The sequence below is a fragment of the Callionymus lyra genome, chromosome 7 (assembly GCF_982586985.1).
Source record: "Callionymus lyra chromosome 7, fCalLyr1.hap1.1, whole genome shotgun sequence".
NCBI classification, from domain to species: Eukaryota; Metazoa; Chordata; class Actinopteri; order Syngnathiformes; family Callionymidae; genus Callionymus; species Callionymus lyra.
Window position 1 is genome coordinate 23,072,783 of NC_141824.1, and position 17,762 is coordinate 23,090,544.

Here is a 17,762-nt window from a genome sequence, read left to right on the forward strand (position 1 = left end):
AGGCTTTTCCCTGATTTTCTGGAACTCCTGTTGTGTTATCAGTTTTATCTTGACCTTTAAAGTATATACTTATTGAGTTTTGATTGTTTAAGTGCTTTGTGACCCTGGTCTGTAAAAGCGCTATACAAATAAAAATCACTTACTTACTTACTTACTTAAAGGATACAAGATATATCATCACCCAGTACGGTTAAGTACTTCCCTACCCTGACCGATAGAGGGCGCACGCAAATATCCACGCACGACGCGCGCACGCGCGGGGGGTTTCATCTTGCAACGGTGACGCACAGTGACGTAACTCTTTGTATCATTCCACGCACACGGACCCGAGGAGAGGGAACCATTCAACAGCATTTTTTGAACTCACACGTCACTCTCCACACGCGCTGGAAGTGTGTTTTCAACCGCAGCTCTTCACCCAAACCGGTAAGTTTTAAACTTTTAATCCCGCGTGCGTGTTGACGTGTCAGAGCTGGCACTTTTTACGACTCTTTGACTTTTCCTTTTTTTTCTACGTAAGTGTCGCGACCACCAGGTAACACTCGAATGATGTTCCTCTTAATAACAGGTGGATGTTTGGGTTTAAGTATGGACTCATTGGTCAATGCTACTTTAACTTATTACTTTAACTTTTTATTATTATTTTTAATTAATTCAAATCATTTTCATTGTCTGTTGATGGTCCCTTTGTGTTAATAAACTGTTTTTTTAACTATATAATTTTACAATTAGATGTTTATATTTACGGAAAAGCACTTCTTAGCCATTTAAAGTGCTTAATTCTTATATTATGATCAGTTATAAAAAAGAGTTGTGGACCAGGGGATACATAGTACATAGATTACATAAAATAAAAGTAACATGATGTTCTGTTCTATGTTACTCTTTGTATCCTTTGTCTTTGTTATTTTCTTTCTGTCTTTATCTTTTCTTTAGACTTAGATTGTATCATCTTGTTCTTTCACTTTATTTCTCTTTGTTCTTGTTCTTATTTTATTGCTGTGGCTAATTAGAAAAAAACAATTGATCAATAAAGTTCTACCTAACCTAACCTAACCTACATGTGACCCCCTCTCTGTCACTCCATGACCTTGGTAATATCATCTTGAATGTATTTTCGGATACAATTTTGAGCTTGTACTTTTCTTTACGCTCATCAGAGCCAATCATATGTATATATATCATATTTATAGCTAGTATCTTTGTGATCTTTGTATCCTTTATCCATCTATCTAGTTTCAATACCATTAGTGTTAATGTTAATTCATGTTGGAAAAAACAACATTGACTAGTATTTTTGCAACTCTTTACAAAGCGGTTTTCAAGTGATTTTTGTGTGAAACCAAAACAATAGGATGCAGACATAGAATACACATGAAGTAGCTCGACAGCTGCTGTGGAAAAACAAGAGCCTAAAATAAAATGACACCTTTTAAGTGTATATTTTATTGGGTATTGTTATGATTGTTTAAGCGCTTTGTGACCCTGGTCTAGAAAAGCGCTCTATAAATATTAGTTACTTACTTGCAAACAGGGTAGATGCATGCGTACAGGTGTTCATGCGTATACAGGAAGTATATCTGGTGAAATAAAATGGCAGAAGTAAGTAACAAAGCCAGTGGTTTGTTGAGTAATATGTTAGAAACCGTTGAGACGTGAAGCAGCTTTTATTACTAGTGTGTATTTTTAACTGCCCGGATAGGTTTAGAATTAGTTTCTCCTCATGGTATGATTTATAGTCGGTATCATAGTCATTCATATTAGTATCTAACATGACGTCCACAAATCCGGTGACTGTTTTACTGTATGAACTAAAGTGTACTGGTTGAATACTTATATTTGTGCTGTAAACTATGATGTTGCGTACATGAAAGATCAGAGTCATTTATGTAGGGCCTCTTTTGTCCGCGACTAAATTCCTGTCCTTTTGTATCTATATGAACCTTTTGACCTCTTCTGTCAACATCACACACACATGTATGCACACATGGATGCCCTGTAGCTCTCAGGTGCGCAGGTGTGTAGTACGGATGTGTTACAGTGGCTATTGTTGTGTCTTCTTTATGTGATGTATTGGAGACACTCAATCATTACAGTTTGTACACTGATTTTCATGTTTTCTATCTTTTAAATGTACTACTGACTAGTTCTGCTTAAGGTTATTTGTTTTTGTGACCATTTATTGTGTAATTGTATATTTAATTTGAGCCTGTGTGTCTGGTTGTGCAGTCTTGTTAAACCTGAAGTTACATAAAACATTTGGCAGGACAAACATCACAACATAAAGAACACAAGATTATTCTGAATAAATATTGTAAAAAGTAATGAACAATAAAAAAGTAGTTCAGCTATTGATTTTTTTTTTCTGCACAGAATCATCACAACACAGTTATGTAATGTTGGAAACAAAACAATGACATCATCAAACAATGTTGATCTTGGAGTGTCAGTCAAAAATAAATCCCACATTCACGAACAAAGACATGAAGAATTGAAGCTGCTATTGTTCAAAACAGATCTTTATGTTCTTGTCGTGGACAGGTATGATTCTGAGGTGAATCTCATTCAATCCCTGACCCGAGGTGACGGATAAATGAAGGTGTGAAATCTTGTGAACAATGGTTTGGAAAGTTCTGCGTGTCACTACCTATAAACACACCTTAGAACACCTCGTCAGTAAAAGCTGCCTGTGAGCGCAAAGTGGACAGATGCTCTTAATTAAATCCTGTCAATCAAACCACTCATCCTTGCTGAGCAGATGGGAATCCCTTCCTCAAGGTCAGCCAGAAGACTTCTGAGAATTCTGGCGGGATTGTGGCGCAACTTTCTGTACTTACATATTAGTTTAAGAAATAGATAAGTATCTTGTATCATATATTTAATGTCAATGGTGCTGGTGTGGAAACATGCAAGTCATGCTGCAGCTGGTTTCCCACATCTTCTTCTGTAATGCAGGAAGGAACTCACTTCCCGGACCTCTCTCGTATTGTGTCATGTTGTAGCACCATAACTCACACACAGACTCCACAAGAAGTGCAAACAGAAATGTGTATTTACATTATAAGCTTCCTAAGTTTGAAACCTGAAACGATTCGGCAAAACTGGCTGTATATCATTTTAAAAGGAATTTACCAAAACATTTACATAATAAATATTATGATGTTCATAGCCCAAGGAGAATGTCCCAAAATTAAACTCCATTTTACTATTTTACATTTTAATTTACGTAGAAAAGATAGTTTTCAAGTTGAATTTGAATAGACATTAAATAAAACATGGTAAACAAACAGATATGTAGAAATAGATTGTCTATCAAATAGAGTCCAGATTATTGATCAGTATATGTAGTAGAAGTACAGTATTAGGTGCAAAATCTATTAAATAATCATTAACACACTTACAACAAATAAGGACACTCGTGAATTGAGGATACATATCAAGTAAGTTAGCATATATACGGCCATCATGGCTTGAATATGAATTCAAAGCTGAGTAAATATCAACAGAAATGTCCTGGTTATTAAGTTACATTTATTAGCAACCCTGATCTATATCTATAATTATTTATCATTATTTATCTATGATTATAAGACTTGTCCTCATCATTCTTGTCCACCTGTAAACACATTTGTTTTTATAGCTCTCTTTAAAGCGAAAAAAATGATCACAACTTTCAAGAAGCTACACTCTTTCCTAATCCCACAAAACAATAATTAGACTAAACCCTGTGAATTTGTCTGACAAATAGAGAAGACATGTTGTGTCAGAGTAGTTGTTTTGATCAGTCTGTGAAGGACAATTATGACCAGAGTGATGTAAAAAAAAATCAAAACCTCAAAAACATCGTCTGACACAATGTTTTTCACTAGTTTTACACTGTAGAGGAATTACCTGCCTTTCTTTGAAATACATGTGTTGTCCAGTTTTCCTGCCAGTACATGTCCACAAGATTTCAGAAAAAAGGTATCTTTGGATGATGTCTTTATAGAATAGTAGAGGATTCTGCTTATAGTAGAGTTTTTGATATTAATCTCTGCCTAAATGACTACCATGTGTTCTCTTATAATATTCATTTCATTCGCTGCTCCTCGAAACAACGGAAGTTAACTTCAATGCATCAAATTGTTTTCAATAATTACATTTACATAGGAATGATATGACCTACAATAGACACATATACAAGTGACTTATTTTTCTTCTCAGTCTGCAGCTTAATTTGAATTAATAAAACATTATTTAATACTTATCATAATGTGTTTTCCCTCATGATTATGTAGCCATTGTTTTTTTCTTTACATTTATCATCTTTTTTCATGTCTTTTTATTTTTATTTTATCATTTTTCTATTATGCCATCTCCCAATCTGAAACACAACTTACAATATATCTACTGGACGTGTCACCAACACTCAAAGTAAAAGAAAGAAACAATCTTTTAAAAAATGAAGTTGATTTCTGTTTTTCACGCCTTAATATATTTCGCAGTAAGTTGTCATTAAAGAACATGAAAGAGAAGAGCTGTATTTCCACTATAGCTAGACACTATAAAGAACTGTTAAAGTTTGCATCGTTTCATGTCATCAGAAGTTGATGTGAATTGATGCAGATAAAATATTTTTAAAGATAAGTGAGTGAAATGTTCAGCGAAATGTTCCACTGTTATCTCCTTTTTATTGGCTTGTGTCTTTATTTGGACTTTCTCAGTGTCAGAGTAGCTTGTTGTTGTAGTCTGAGGTCATTTATCTGATTTATTTTAACATTTCTCTGCTACTTTAATTGACATAAGTAGAGATCAACTCCTTATTGAGGTTACTGTCGGTCGCCTCCTTCCTTTTGTCTGGTCACCTCCACGTCTCTGGTTGGGTGACCTCTGACAGACAGCTGAGGACAGCCGGTGTACAGTTCCACTGGAAAACCTGACGCCTGACCTCATGCCGCGTGAACGAGCGCACATGTGAGCGAGAAAGTACTTCGGTGAATGTCTGAGGCCTCGTGCAGCGCTATCATGTATCCCATAATGAGACATTGTCTTAACAAGGACGGCGTTGGCGTAGATTGGTCTTTTAAATTCATATAATTAGCACTTTCATTAAGCGCGTCCCGGTGTCACTATCGCATTATTGTCGTGCACGTGCGTATTACCTGAGTGTCTGCAGAACAAAGGAGTGTAATTATCTCGAAGCTTTTTTTTGCAAGCTCAGCTCTTTTGCATTGTGTTTCCCTGAGTGTGCCGTGTAATCATTAGCGTGTGCATCACAGGATGATGCTCTTGCGTTCGTTGGCCCACCGACGACCAACCAGCACACAGACATTATCAAGACAGTAATTCGAAGGTTAGTTTGTTTGACCGCACTCCATGTCCAGAGTTGCAACTTATCCTGTTAACGGAAAACTATTATATTTGTGATAATAAAACATTTTCAAAGAAAGAAGACTTCCTTCTGTAATAGGTGTGTGTATAGGCAAGAATCTGGCGATACGATAAGTATCTCGATACATGGGGCATCAATATTATATATTGTGATACTGTAGGAACAAGAATATATGTGTAGTATTGTCGAGTACTTGACTCTGGTGTTGCAGTATTTACAGACCACATGACTCTTGACGAAGTCGTAACTGCTTTCATTCGTTTTGAATTTGAAGCAAAAATTTGTCCAAACATTAACTTTAAAAGTCGACTGTATCCTCTCGTCCTCAGTCACCGCCGTGATCCGAAAGGACTTCATTGTTCCTTTAGCTATGGAGGACGAATGACTTTTGCCATCTAGCGGCCAGAGGTTCAATTGCAACACAAAAATGAACAGAATGTTAATTCTAAATAATAAAAAAAAATCAAATTACTATATTTTATACCCAGTTTATTGAGAAATAACTATGATAAAAATAAAATATGATCAAAACTCTCTGCCACCCTCAAAAAGAAGATCATAAGAAATATGTTGAATATGTTTGTCTACAATACAGTATCTTACGCTATTTTCTCACACCTCTATTATTTTATTTTATTATTTTAACAGTTTTCCGAAATAGATCTCCAGAGGGTTTATTAAAATAAGTTGATCTATTTACTGTAGTTACCATCCTAGTAGTCTAAAATAAATGTGTGCTTTTTTCTAAGTACTTGCTAAGAAGTATACCCTGCTAATAGAAATATGAATATTTCATTTTTAGGTTAATACGCGTTAAATAGTTCTCTTGGAAGTTGTTAATACCAGCTGGTAAGTGATGAAAACACTTCAAGCTCGGAGTTTGGTCCAAACAAACCACAGTGTATGAGAATAAAGACTGTGTTTTTGTTACGGTGAAGCAGTCGTGCTTTTATTGTTGCTATATTTAGATCATCTGGACAAAGCAGGGAACATGACAGGGCATCTGACGTTGACAAGCTCAGAGTTGAATGTGTCACAACAGCACATCGGAGTCCTTGTAATTACAGTTTTGAGATCAACCTTTTTTTTTTTTGGTGTTTAGCAATGTTTTGTTGTCCTCTTTCTTGATTCACCTGTCGTGACGAAGCACTCGTGGTGGTTCTGGTCTGTTGTTTTGTTTGGGAAGGAGGAAGCTCACTAACATGACACAGCTTTACTCCTGCTGATCCACATGCATTCCTTATTTCTTTCTTATTTATAGTAACACACACAGATGCTCATTTACACCTACGTTGTGTTTCCTTTTTTTTTTTAAATCCAATATGATTGACCTACATTTATTTTCTTATAATTTCATCCCTTTTTTTAAGCATTCGAAGCCACATTTATGTTGATCCAGAATATCCAAAATATTCCTGGATCCTGATAGTTAATTTGGAGCACCAGCAAAGGGTAATTGTCTGTCCCACTGTGACAATTACTTAAAATTATATTAAAATCTCTTTGTAACTTTTCAAGTTATTGCTAAATGCTATGCTAACAGAATTATAAATACTAACAGCCTCCTTAAATTAATAATACAAGTTAAGCTCAACACAAAGTGTATTGCCATTATTTGTTTAATTCTACACAAGATTGAATATAATGTATTAACAAAATTCTTGTGTTTAACAACTTTATCTGAGACTCTGAACTTGCTCAGAGCTAAAAAATATGTCTAACTTTAGGCCTATGGGTCAAATCTGCCCAACAAGTCATTGCAAGAGCTTAAAATCAAAGTTGCATCAATCCCTTTAACGTATGTTGATATCATGGCTTGTATATCATGAATATTAATAGTGTGACTTTCAAAATAAAATAAAAGGGAATGTGATGAATTACTGGATGTTAAAATGTTTCTGTTATGACTATAATCCATGCATTTTCAAACTCAAAGCAGAAGATTTATGATGAAATTGTCCTCTAAACTGACATGACATTAAGACTCTTATTTCCTGCTGAAGAAATGACTGTTATAGACCATTTACTGAGAAGGAATTTTGATTGACAAGTGGTTATAAACGTGTTAAAATGTTTGCCCCTCGTGTGATTAATATCCTCTTGCAAGAAAATAATCACACGTCTGGATAGTCCCCTACAGGACATTTAAACTTGCATCCTCAAGTTAAAAATTCCTTTCTCCTTCCTTTTATTAACCACCAACTCAGTGGCCATGTCTTCCTTTCCATGCTTTGTGTTTTAGAGAGTGAGACTCACCTGCTTATCAATAGAAGGTTCCCTGAATGTTGAGTTTATCTTTCTGACAAGACAATAAACGACATCAGAGTTTCATTAAAACATGGTTGAAGGAGTGAAATGTTGATTGATACCTTCTGATACTGTAGTCTAAGTCCATGAAGATGATCTGCGAGGAGAGACGCGAGTGAACGAGGCGGGATTAGTTTGAATCAAATTGCTAAGTGTTGTGAAAAGCATGGGTTTGTCTGATGATCTCATAAAACCGAACACGCAAAAACGCACAAGATGGTTTTGAGGAGCGACTTAAGAGGTATGTCTGTAGGATGTCACGGGTGTGTCCGTGGTCATGTGGGAGTATAAGACCAGGCCAGGTTCAACGAGGTGACCATTCGGTTCACACGTGTTGGAGTGTCGAGTTCTACTTTACCTAATATTTCATATTAAATCATAAACTTTGAGCGGTTTAGCTTCTGTCCTGAGCCGGCAGACTGTCTCCTACAGGTCTGGGGTAAGTGCTTTTTTTTAATTGAACCACTTGAACATCATCTGAGCTGAGGTTGTCTGTAATATGATGAATCATTGTTGTATTTTTGGAAGGCTGTGTGAAATCTAACAGAAAAAATGCTTCCCCTTTGTTACTGCAAGATACTATTCCAGCGCTGACTGGTGTTCCTGTAATTGTGGGTACCAACTGAGCGTGCAGTAATCAAATTACTTTCTTTTTTTAACTCGACAGTTTCTTACTGGAACTTGGGAATTGGGTGTTGTGGTAGTTGTCATGAAAGATGCTCCGTTGAATACAGATGAGCTCTGAATACTGTATCGACTCTGTGGTCTTAAGAAGGAAACCGATTGCTTAAAACATTTGACGTCTAAAACATACATAAAAGCTGCATTTGAATGTTGCACGAGAAGGTTTTGGTTTTGTGGGACTTTTATCCAAATTATTGGAAATATTCTGGCGAAAAAACTTCTGGTCAAACAAACTTTTATCTTTTCTCTTTTCTTTGTTAAAACAAGTTTTGTGTTCATGGTGTTTAAAAACATACATAGAAGGAAGAGTCTGTTATTCCTCCTGTTAACTGTGTTTTATTGTGTTCCCCTATGGCCCTGACTCTTTTGGTAATGTAGTAAAAAACCCGTTATATAAGGCATTCTTGTATAAAGACCATGATGCACTGCAGTTCAGTGACACTGAAAAGAAAAATGGTTGACATTTCTTGTTAGTTTTTGTTCTCATACGACTGTAAAGGTTAAAACAAATCTTCTGCTGGCACATGATAACTTGAAAAGGAACTTACTACATGTATTTCTTAGTTTTTTTCCTAATAAAGTTATGATATTAAGTTTAAATATTCAAGATTAATGGATGAATTCCTCTTATTTTTTCATTTGTGTTCATAGTAGAGGTAAGAACTATACACATGATAACTTGCAAAAGACACAAATGAATGTTTGTGTGTTTGTTGACAAAGAAAAGTAGATGTCAAAGCTCTTGAATCATACTCTGGGGGTGTGAGATCATTTCTACTACATATGATGGACGTTCATTAGCTGGAATAGCTTCAGTAAAGTATGCAGGCTCTTAAAAAGAACATGATTCATGCTAAATGTTATTTATGGCTCCTGACTGACTCGACTGAATCAGTCGTTTTCACTTTGTGTTTTTGTGCAAGTATGTGTTTGAGAAGATTTCAGCCAAGACATGAATGAATTGTAGTAATTTATATTGAACATTTCTCTGCAGGTCTTATGAACATTGAAGAATACATTGAAGAAGATGAGGAACCACCTTTGCTGTTCAGCTCTTGTCCTCCTCACGGTAAATACACCTGCACAGATCTGTAGTGGCTGCACTTTTGAGGTCGTGCGTAGACTCGCAGGTGGAATATTTACAGGTGCAGGAAGTCAAAATCAGCACTGAGGAATGATTCATGTGTTCCAGATGTGGGGCTGTGGTGGATCTGCAGCTGTGAAGTGTCGGCCTTTGTTGTGCCCTGCAGGTCAGGAGCCCTTGCATGTAAGTCAAGTTCAAAAACCAGTTTGTTCTTCAAGGTTTATTTTTGAGGTTTTTTGAAATTCAAGTCATGTGGTTCCTCAAAGCATGAGTAAGACAAATTACCTTCTGAATATATATTTTGGCTTCTTGGTTTTTTCCAGCCATGTCAGCGAATCCTAGAAGAGGAAGTTGAGTGTCGTTCGTGTCCAACCGGGACCTTTTCAGAATCTTTTGACTCTGATGTTTGCCGTCCTCACACTCCCTGTGAGCTGCACAGACGAAGCGTTGCTGCTGCTGGAACTCCGACCTCTGATGCCGTCTGTGGAGACTGTCTTCTTGGGTAAAACATCTTCCCCCTTTTTTCAGCTTTTTTGTTACATGTTTTCAAAAGAAAATTATCACAAATTAGAGGCATTTTTCCTCATTTTCTTTTTTCTTAAAACGATTTGTATTACTAAGTTCTTTACTCGAATTTACAGATCACATGACTCACTTGACTCCTCGTCCTAACTACTTTCATTAGTACCGTATTTTCCGGACTATAAGTCGCTCCGGAGTACAAGTCGCACCAGCCGTAAAATGCATAATAAAGAAGGAAAAAACATATAGTCGCACTGGAGTATAAGTTGCATTTTTGGGGGAAATTTATTTGATAAAATCCAACACCAAGAACAGACATGTCATCTTGAAAGGCAATTTAAAATAAAAATAGAATAGAGGCAACAACAGGCTGAATAATTGTACGGTATGCTTACGTTACATGACACGACTGAGAATGTGCCTGGTATGTTAACATAACATATTAAGAGTTATTCAGATAACTATAGCATAAGATATATGCTAAGAAGTTTACCAAACCATCCATGTAACTCCAAATAACTAAAATCCAATGAAATCTTCATCCTCGATGTCACATGTCGATGTTAACAACTACGCCAACTCCAGAGGTAGAAGATGCGGCGCTTCCTCTTCTACGTCGAAATTATCAACACAGGCCTAGAGCGCCCTCTTGCGGTTTAGTGTGAAAATAACATGTGAAATGATATACCGGTAATAATGTGTTAATAATTTCAAACATAAGTCGCTCCAGAGTATAAGTAAGTCGCACCCCCGGCCAAACTATGAAAAAAACTGCGACTTATAGTCCGGAAAATACGGTAGTCGGTTTACGAGGTCTCATGGAACAGCTGATGAGGTATCATGATATAGTGTCTTTATTTTGAAGCCCACTAGATGGCACTCTCTGTTTAAAATTAGATTTGGTTGAGTCAGCAGATCGGTATATAGAAGACAGCGCCATCTAGTGGCCTCTAAAAATGAAGATACTGTATCATGATACCTCATCAGCTGTTACATGAAGCCTCATTAACACATCAATACTTTTACAACTGCTGAATAATCATTTTTATTTACAATAAATTTCAGCTGCCATTAAGCATCATCATTTCATCAATTACACATTGATCGCAGTATCTCAGAAATAATAATAATTACATATACAAAATGTTTTCTTTTTAAGTGCATTTTTAATAATTTCATCATAGTTCGTAATAGTAATGTTTTACCTGCACCAATGACTAATATTTAAATGTTAATATAAAAATTCTTATCGGTGTAAAGTTATAAACATCTTTTATTTTCTGTTTCCAGGTTTCACGCCACTTCCAAAGGAAAACTTACCATCCAGACAGTCTGTGAGAAAAGTATGTGAACCCTTTTTAAGATCATTACTTCAGCGAAGTTAAACTAATTTGTTTCACGTTCCCCAGCAGGCCAGCATGTCCGTGTTGTGCGCACCGTGGATAAAAGTCCGGCCAGCGGCGTCAGTGACCCCATCAACGGCACGGTGGTGGCCAGCGCCGAGGAGAAGACGACGGAGTACGCCGTGTTCGCTCTGGTGCCTGTCTTCTGCATCATGGGCCTGTTGGGCATCCTCATCTGCAAAATCCTGACGAAGAAGGGATACAAGTGCAGCGCGGAGAAGGAGGCCGGAGATGAGGAGAGCGCCGCACCTCAGAAAGAAGGTACGTTTTTTAAAAAAAAATCTGTGATGAAATGTTGGACTCAATGAGTTGGAGTTGAAGGGTTGTGTAACTTTTTACGCTTGAACCCACCACCACCACTCAAGCACACCCTTGTGATTCTGAGCTTACATTGTGATTCTTGTGATTTGTTTGGGTCACTAGTGGAACCAACAAAAGTCCCATCAGCTCAATGACCCACTAACAGAACCAGGGGTGAACAAGGGGGGTCTTTATTATGTAACATTCCTCTTTAAGACTGAGTCAAGGAAAGAATGACTGAAGTACATGGTAACAAAAGTAAGTCAGTACTTCAGATAATGAAAGTTTAATGCTAACAACACAGACATTTTTACAAATTTAGCAGCAACACAGGATGTACGTCTACGTCACTCGGCTGCAGCAGAGAGTCGGTAGCATTAGCAGATTTACACGGCTAAGCAGGTTTTCGCTCCTTCATCCGACCACTTCAGGTTAAAAGACGACAGCTGTGGTCAACAGTTGTGGCCTGTGATGACCATTATCTTGTTACCAACAGTTTCTAGTGCGTCAGTCCAATAACGATAATGACCGAGAGCTCAAATCTAACTGCAGATGATTTTTGGGAAGAATTCAAAATGATCAGATAGTTAAGAAGTTGCTGCTTGTGTTACATCTAAAGGCTTAGAACCATCATTTCCCATCACTTTGGATTTGGATACTTTGGATAAACCTGGAGTAAAACCTATGTGCATTAGTGTCTTAGAGTTGACTGAAAATACTGTACTTATTCCCTTAAATGTACAAAATATTTCACATTTTAACCAATTAAAAGTTTAAATGTATGTTTTAACAAAAATGAGATAACCAATTTGAATCTAGAAACTTCCAAAAAATTATGGTAAATTAAACTAAGATAAAATAAGCCTTGAATTATTTTAGGTTGGACTGCATCGGTTTTGTCTCCTTTTAGAGTAAGTTCAGTTATTTACTAGTCAACATACATACAGTACCTTTGTTGGTTTGGCCAGTGACTATTTGTGTACTGGAAAAAATCTAGTGATACAATACGCCTCACACAATACAGGGGCAATAAAACGATGTTGTAGTATTGCCGAGTACTTAACTAAGGTTTTGCAGAATTTACAGATCGCATGACTCACTTGACTAAGTCCTAACTACTCTCATTAGTTTATAAACCAAAACATATCCAAGTACCATTTTGTCCAAAGCAACTTTAAAAGCCTCTGGAAACAACGGTATCCTCTCGCCCTCAGTCATTGTAAAGATCTTACAAGATTTCCTTGTTCCTTTTGTTAATTGTGATTAAGTTTTATTAAAATAAAAAATAAAAAACTGTTTAAATGTATACATTGCTGTGAATATCAGAAAAAAGTATTGTGATATTTAAGTCTATCTATATATATTTTCTTAAATGCTTACCATTGACCCAGATGGTGGTTAATATTATAACTTGTAGTGTGTTTGTGTTTCTCACCCCATATTTTATTCTATTCATTTTCCTGAGAGCATTTCTGACTTTCCAGGGCAGCTTATCTCGTCCCTCCACTGTTTGGTTACTTTGTTGTGAAACCTGAGTGTCCAAGCAAAAAAAAAAGAAGAAACTTCCTGTTCTGTCTGTCCGTCATCATTACTCCTCCTCCTCTTGTTCACCTGCTCTCTCTTCTACACCTCCGCCCATCCCCCAGTGAACATGAGACTTTCCCCGTAGCTCGTTTTTCCTCTTCAGATCAATAATTCAATCATGATTTCATCACAATGTGTCTCCTTCCCTGAGTTAGTCAGTGATGTTTATACTCACTTTGTTCAAGAACAACTTAACGACAAGTTCTTAACCTTACACAATAATAATGTCTCACAAAAAAAGGTAAAATAATAGCCAAATATCTGGGATAATATACTTAGCATGTTCTAAATAAGGTAAGGTAAGGTAAGGTAAAACTTTATTGATATGAAATAGTTTTTTTCCAATAGCCAATACATACAGCAATTTTTTATAAAAAATAAATCAAAATAAAATAAAATAAGAACAAGAACATAAAGAGAATTACTGGTATTACTAACACCAGTCTTTGACTACAGTAACTTAAACTACTAGTGAGTGTTTTTTTTTTTTACTTTACACCCATATTGTGATTTAATTCAATAGCTTTAGCATTTCAACAACAAAAAACATACATTTACAGTTTTAAATTGTCAGATTAATTTAGTTTTCCATGTTGTCTCTTTCTCTGCATCACACTGTCTCCTTGTGTTGTTTTAAAAATCTGACTGCAGCACTTTCCTTGGTCACCAGTCAGGTGTGAAGCCCCACGAGGATAAATGATGCTGTGCGGAAGTCGCCTGCTGCAACTGCAGAAACAGTTATTTTTTTGCAGAAATTGGAGAAAATATTAGATATATAAAACATTGACATTGACTACCTCAGATATGAGGCAACACAACCCTCAGTGGTTGAGTCCAAATGCTTTTCAACATTAGGTCAATGTTTACCCAGGTGTATTATATTGTTAATGCAGTTCTCAATGATCTTTAGATATCAAAATGTCAATCACTTACTGTTCCTGTGCACACAGACTGGCTTCTATTCTCGCATAGCAACCGCTGAGCAGGAACAATTATTATGTTCTTGCGAGGGTTTCTCATGCAGGGATGACGCAACATAAATACACAGTGTTAGCCACAGTTAACTCTCCTCTGTATGTCCACCTTTATGGTCGTCTCTGATGCCGGCAGCTGATTTATATTCAACAAACACGGGGACATCTGTGCTATTTGCTGCTCAGTCTTCTGTCGGTTTTATAGTTCCATGCATGTCGGCATGGTAACCCAGCCCGACCGTGAGGCATTTACAGCCATAAAGTGCAGCTTCTGATTAGTTGTATTGTTGTTTCATTTGTATATTTTGTTGCAGTTTCTATTTACAATACAATAGATCAATTAAAAGTGGGATTTAAAAAAGTAATGTTATTTTAAATGATGTATTTACATCAATGATGGTGGTAAAAAAACAACAACATTTAAAAAGTAAAGTGAGTAAACTAATGGTTTGTTAAATATTTGAATTAAAAGAGAGTCAGAAAGTGAATTTATTCAGCGAGATGGTTAGTGTGAAAGTTGTGTGCCACAGTTCTGATCGTGTCTAGCATGCGTCCTCATTAGTTTCAGTTTCAGTTCCGGTCCTACCACACCAGCTCCAACCTCAGCTCCACATTGCTAGATGACTGAATACAAAAAGTCATTGAGTGAAAGTTTGTGATAATAAATCTTGTAAAATATTTCAATGTTTAAAATCAATCATCTCCTTCAGTTGCATTTTGGGTCTTAAATTTAAATTTAAAAAATGAAACAAATAGGACTAAAACACGTAGGGTCTAAATTCATTGAAATTAAATTAAAATTAACCCAGACTACCTGGACATTTTAGAGCTAATTTAATAACACAAGGGGTCACAATCTTAAAGCAGGCCAATTCAGGGGCCAAATAAAACGTTTTTTCCCCCCTTTTTTGATAATGTGTTCCTGTTATTTGTTGTCCTTCACCGAACAATTTCTGTTATTCTCATATTGCTGACATCCATAACCTCATCTAGTCTTAAACACTGTATAGGTCACCGTATCAACATGTACATTAATCTCCTTAAACTTGGGTTTACCATTCTGCGGGCCACATAAAATGACTTTGCAGGCCAGAAGTTTGGATAAGCGTAAAAGGAGTTGCTGGTTTAATGTCTCTTTAATAAAAGTTCAAAGTCATTCAATTTCTTCCCTTTATTTATTGTTTAGGGAATATTTATCCATACATCTCGGACGACTTGAACGAAGACACCATCAGCATTCTGGTCCGAATCATCGCTGAGAAAAAAGGTAAAGCTACACACCTCGAGCTGATGTTGGAAGAACTCCATGAACCGTGATGTAACTTGTGGATAACTTCATGACAGAAAATGCTGCTGCACTGGAAGAACTGCTGCTGGAGTACGAGAACAAACAGATGGCTGTAAACAAAAGCTCCTCAATCAAGTAAGACGATTAAACAAACTTGATTGTACAGTAGTTACTCCCTTTCAAACACACCTGAACCTGAGCTCATGCTTGTGTTTGTATAAAGAATTGTTGTACTTAGATTAAAATTGTGCTTTATTTTGAGGAAGGTTGATCATTAATTCTCTTTCTTTTTTGTTTCTGTGACTGATTTCTTCAAAACTATTCATGCTGAAATGTATCATTATTTTAACTTGATAAGTAGTTATAAGATGTCAAATTAAATGTTGAACTTGTAAAAAAAACCGACAATATAATACCTGTTCTTGATTTTAATCAGTCATCAAAAGTGTACACAGTAATGCATTAAAATGATACTTTGTGATATAAAAGTACAGATTTATGAAAATCTGTTGCTTTTGCAGCCTTTTTTATTGTAAAACAGACTCTTATAATGCTGACGTTTACTCTCACGCTGATGCTTTCTCAACCTAATGTTGAATATTTTCACTCCCTCAGGTTCCCGTTGTTGTCCCTGTCCACATTCCGCCCTATTCCCAAACTCTGCCCTCATCAGTCTCACCTCCACACCATCTCCGGTCTCTCTGGTCTCGCACCCAAACACGGCTACCGCTGCTCCCGCTGTGCTCAGAAGAAATGGCCTGCGGTCTTCATCCCCCCTCTGGCCGCCCTCAAAGACCCACTGAAGCCCCCGCAGACCCTCATCCTTCCCTCTCTGGACAAGTCCACAGACCAGCAGAAGAGCCCCCTGCTGGCTGATTCGTGCTCTGACCAACATCGCACAGAAGTGCCAAATACTGCTCAGGAAAAAGTGGGAGACTGTGACGGGAAAGAGGGGAAGGAAGGAGAACCGAAGGTTCTGTCCGTGGGGAGGTGAGACGTTCTGGATAAACATCATGACACATTTCCTATCTTGCCATACAACCCTTTAAATAAGATTTTAATAATTTGTGCTGTCTTTCAGATAAAAGTTGGAGAATTATTAAAATAACTAATTTTGTTTGCAGGTTTCAAGTCGCTCAGATTCCCGAGTACAAGCCTCTTGCCGTAGAAACTAAGAGGCTTTCTCAGCCGAAGAGAAACTCTCTTTTTGGTGGGCTTCCCTTCTCTTCATCAAGCATCTGGAGGTGTGTTTTTTAGTGATAAACACAGTATTTACATGATGAAATGACAATGAGTTGAAATATTTTCCAAATTTTATTTCATTCTTTTAAATTTTCGGAAACTAAATCCTGATACATTTTCTTCTTTTCCAGATGAAAAGTCACAGAGCTGCTGTGGAATAACACTACCTCGCTGAAGCCCTTCAGCAGACCTCTCACCCTGCTGGTCAATGGACCCGACAGAGAACGATCACACCAACAAGTACTGGTCCAAAGTACTGGTCCAAGCTGAACAAAGTTGTTGCTGTGGTGGTTATCATAGCTTTATTTATTGCATCTGCAGGATAAACATTTCACCTTACTTTAATGTAAAATGCTGAGATAACCTTTCCTTAAGTCATCCGCAGTTACAGCAAATTTATTGTTATTATTTTTTTACATAGTCGGTCGGGGAACCAAACACACTAAAAACAAGATAGAAAAGTTTGCTTTTCCTTCAGGTTTAAACCCATAAACCCATTGTGCTGCGCACAACTTTTGTGATTTATAATAATATTAAGGTACAATTAAAAGTTAACTTAAGCTGTTTCCAGCTTAAACGTGCAGTATTAAAAAAAGTCATGTCGTATGCGGAATACTTTTTTAAAAATATATTCCTATAGGTGGACAATGGAACCAGAATTTTGCCTGTTTAAAAGTGTTCACAAACAGAAATGTATTCACATGTGAAACTGGGGAAAGTACTTTTAATCAAATGTCCATTTTAGTGGATTTTAACACTCTAGAACAAGTTCCTTTAGAGTTTACATTCTTTTTTTATTTAATACATTTTTCTGTCACATAATATTTAATGTTTATTGAATGTGTTTAACTCATTCCATGATCATCTGTTTTTATTTAATAGTTCACAGAAACTGATGTTAAAAGAGAATAAGAGGAAAAAGTGAAATAAGATTGCATTTATACATTACAAGTACGTTTTCAATAAAATAAAAATAAAAAATATAAAGAAAAAACGTGAAAAT

General features: G+C 36.5%; 1 protein-coding gene across 2 annotated transcripts; it reads left to right on the top strand.

The window, feature by feature from the left end:
• The first annotated feature begins 320 nt into the window (after positions 1-320).
• On the top strand, positions 321-17,753 carry relt (RELT TNF receptor). Of its 2 annotated transcripts, none has more exons than XM_087795708.1 (11): positions 321-426; positions 9,357-9,431; positions 9,555-9,629; positions 9,770-9,948; positions 11,259-11,311; positions 11,378-11,632; positions 15,416-15,496; positions 15,574-15,652; positions 16,133-16,507; positions 16,642-16,761; positions 16,891-17,753. In XM_087795708.1, exons 2-11 carry the CDS (start codon positions 9,390-9,392, stop codon positions 16,892-16,894), a joined length of 1,263 nt encoding a protein of 420 aa, XP_087651834.1. In that variant the 5' UTR covers positions 321-426; positions 9,357-9,389; the 3' UTR covers positions 16,895-17,753. The 2 variants fall into 2 exon arrangements, with proteins under 2 accessions (XP_087651834.1, XP_087651835.1); XM_087795709.1 differs by having other exon boundaries at positions 11,381-11,632.
• The last annotated feature ends 9 nt before the right edge of the window (positions 17,754-17,762 follow it).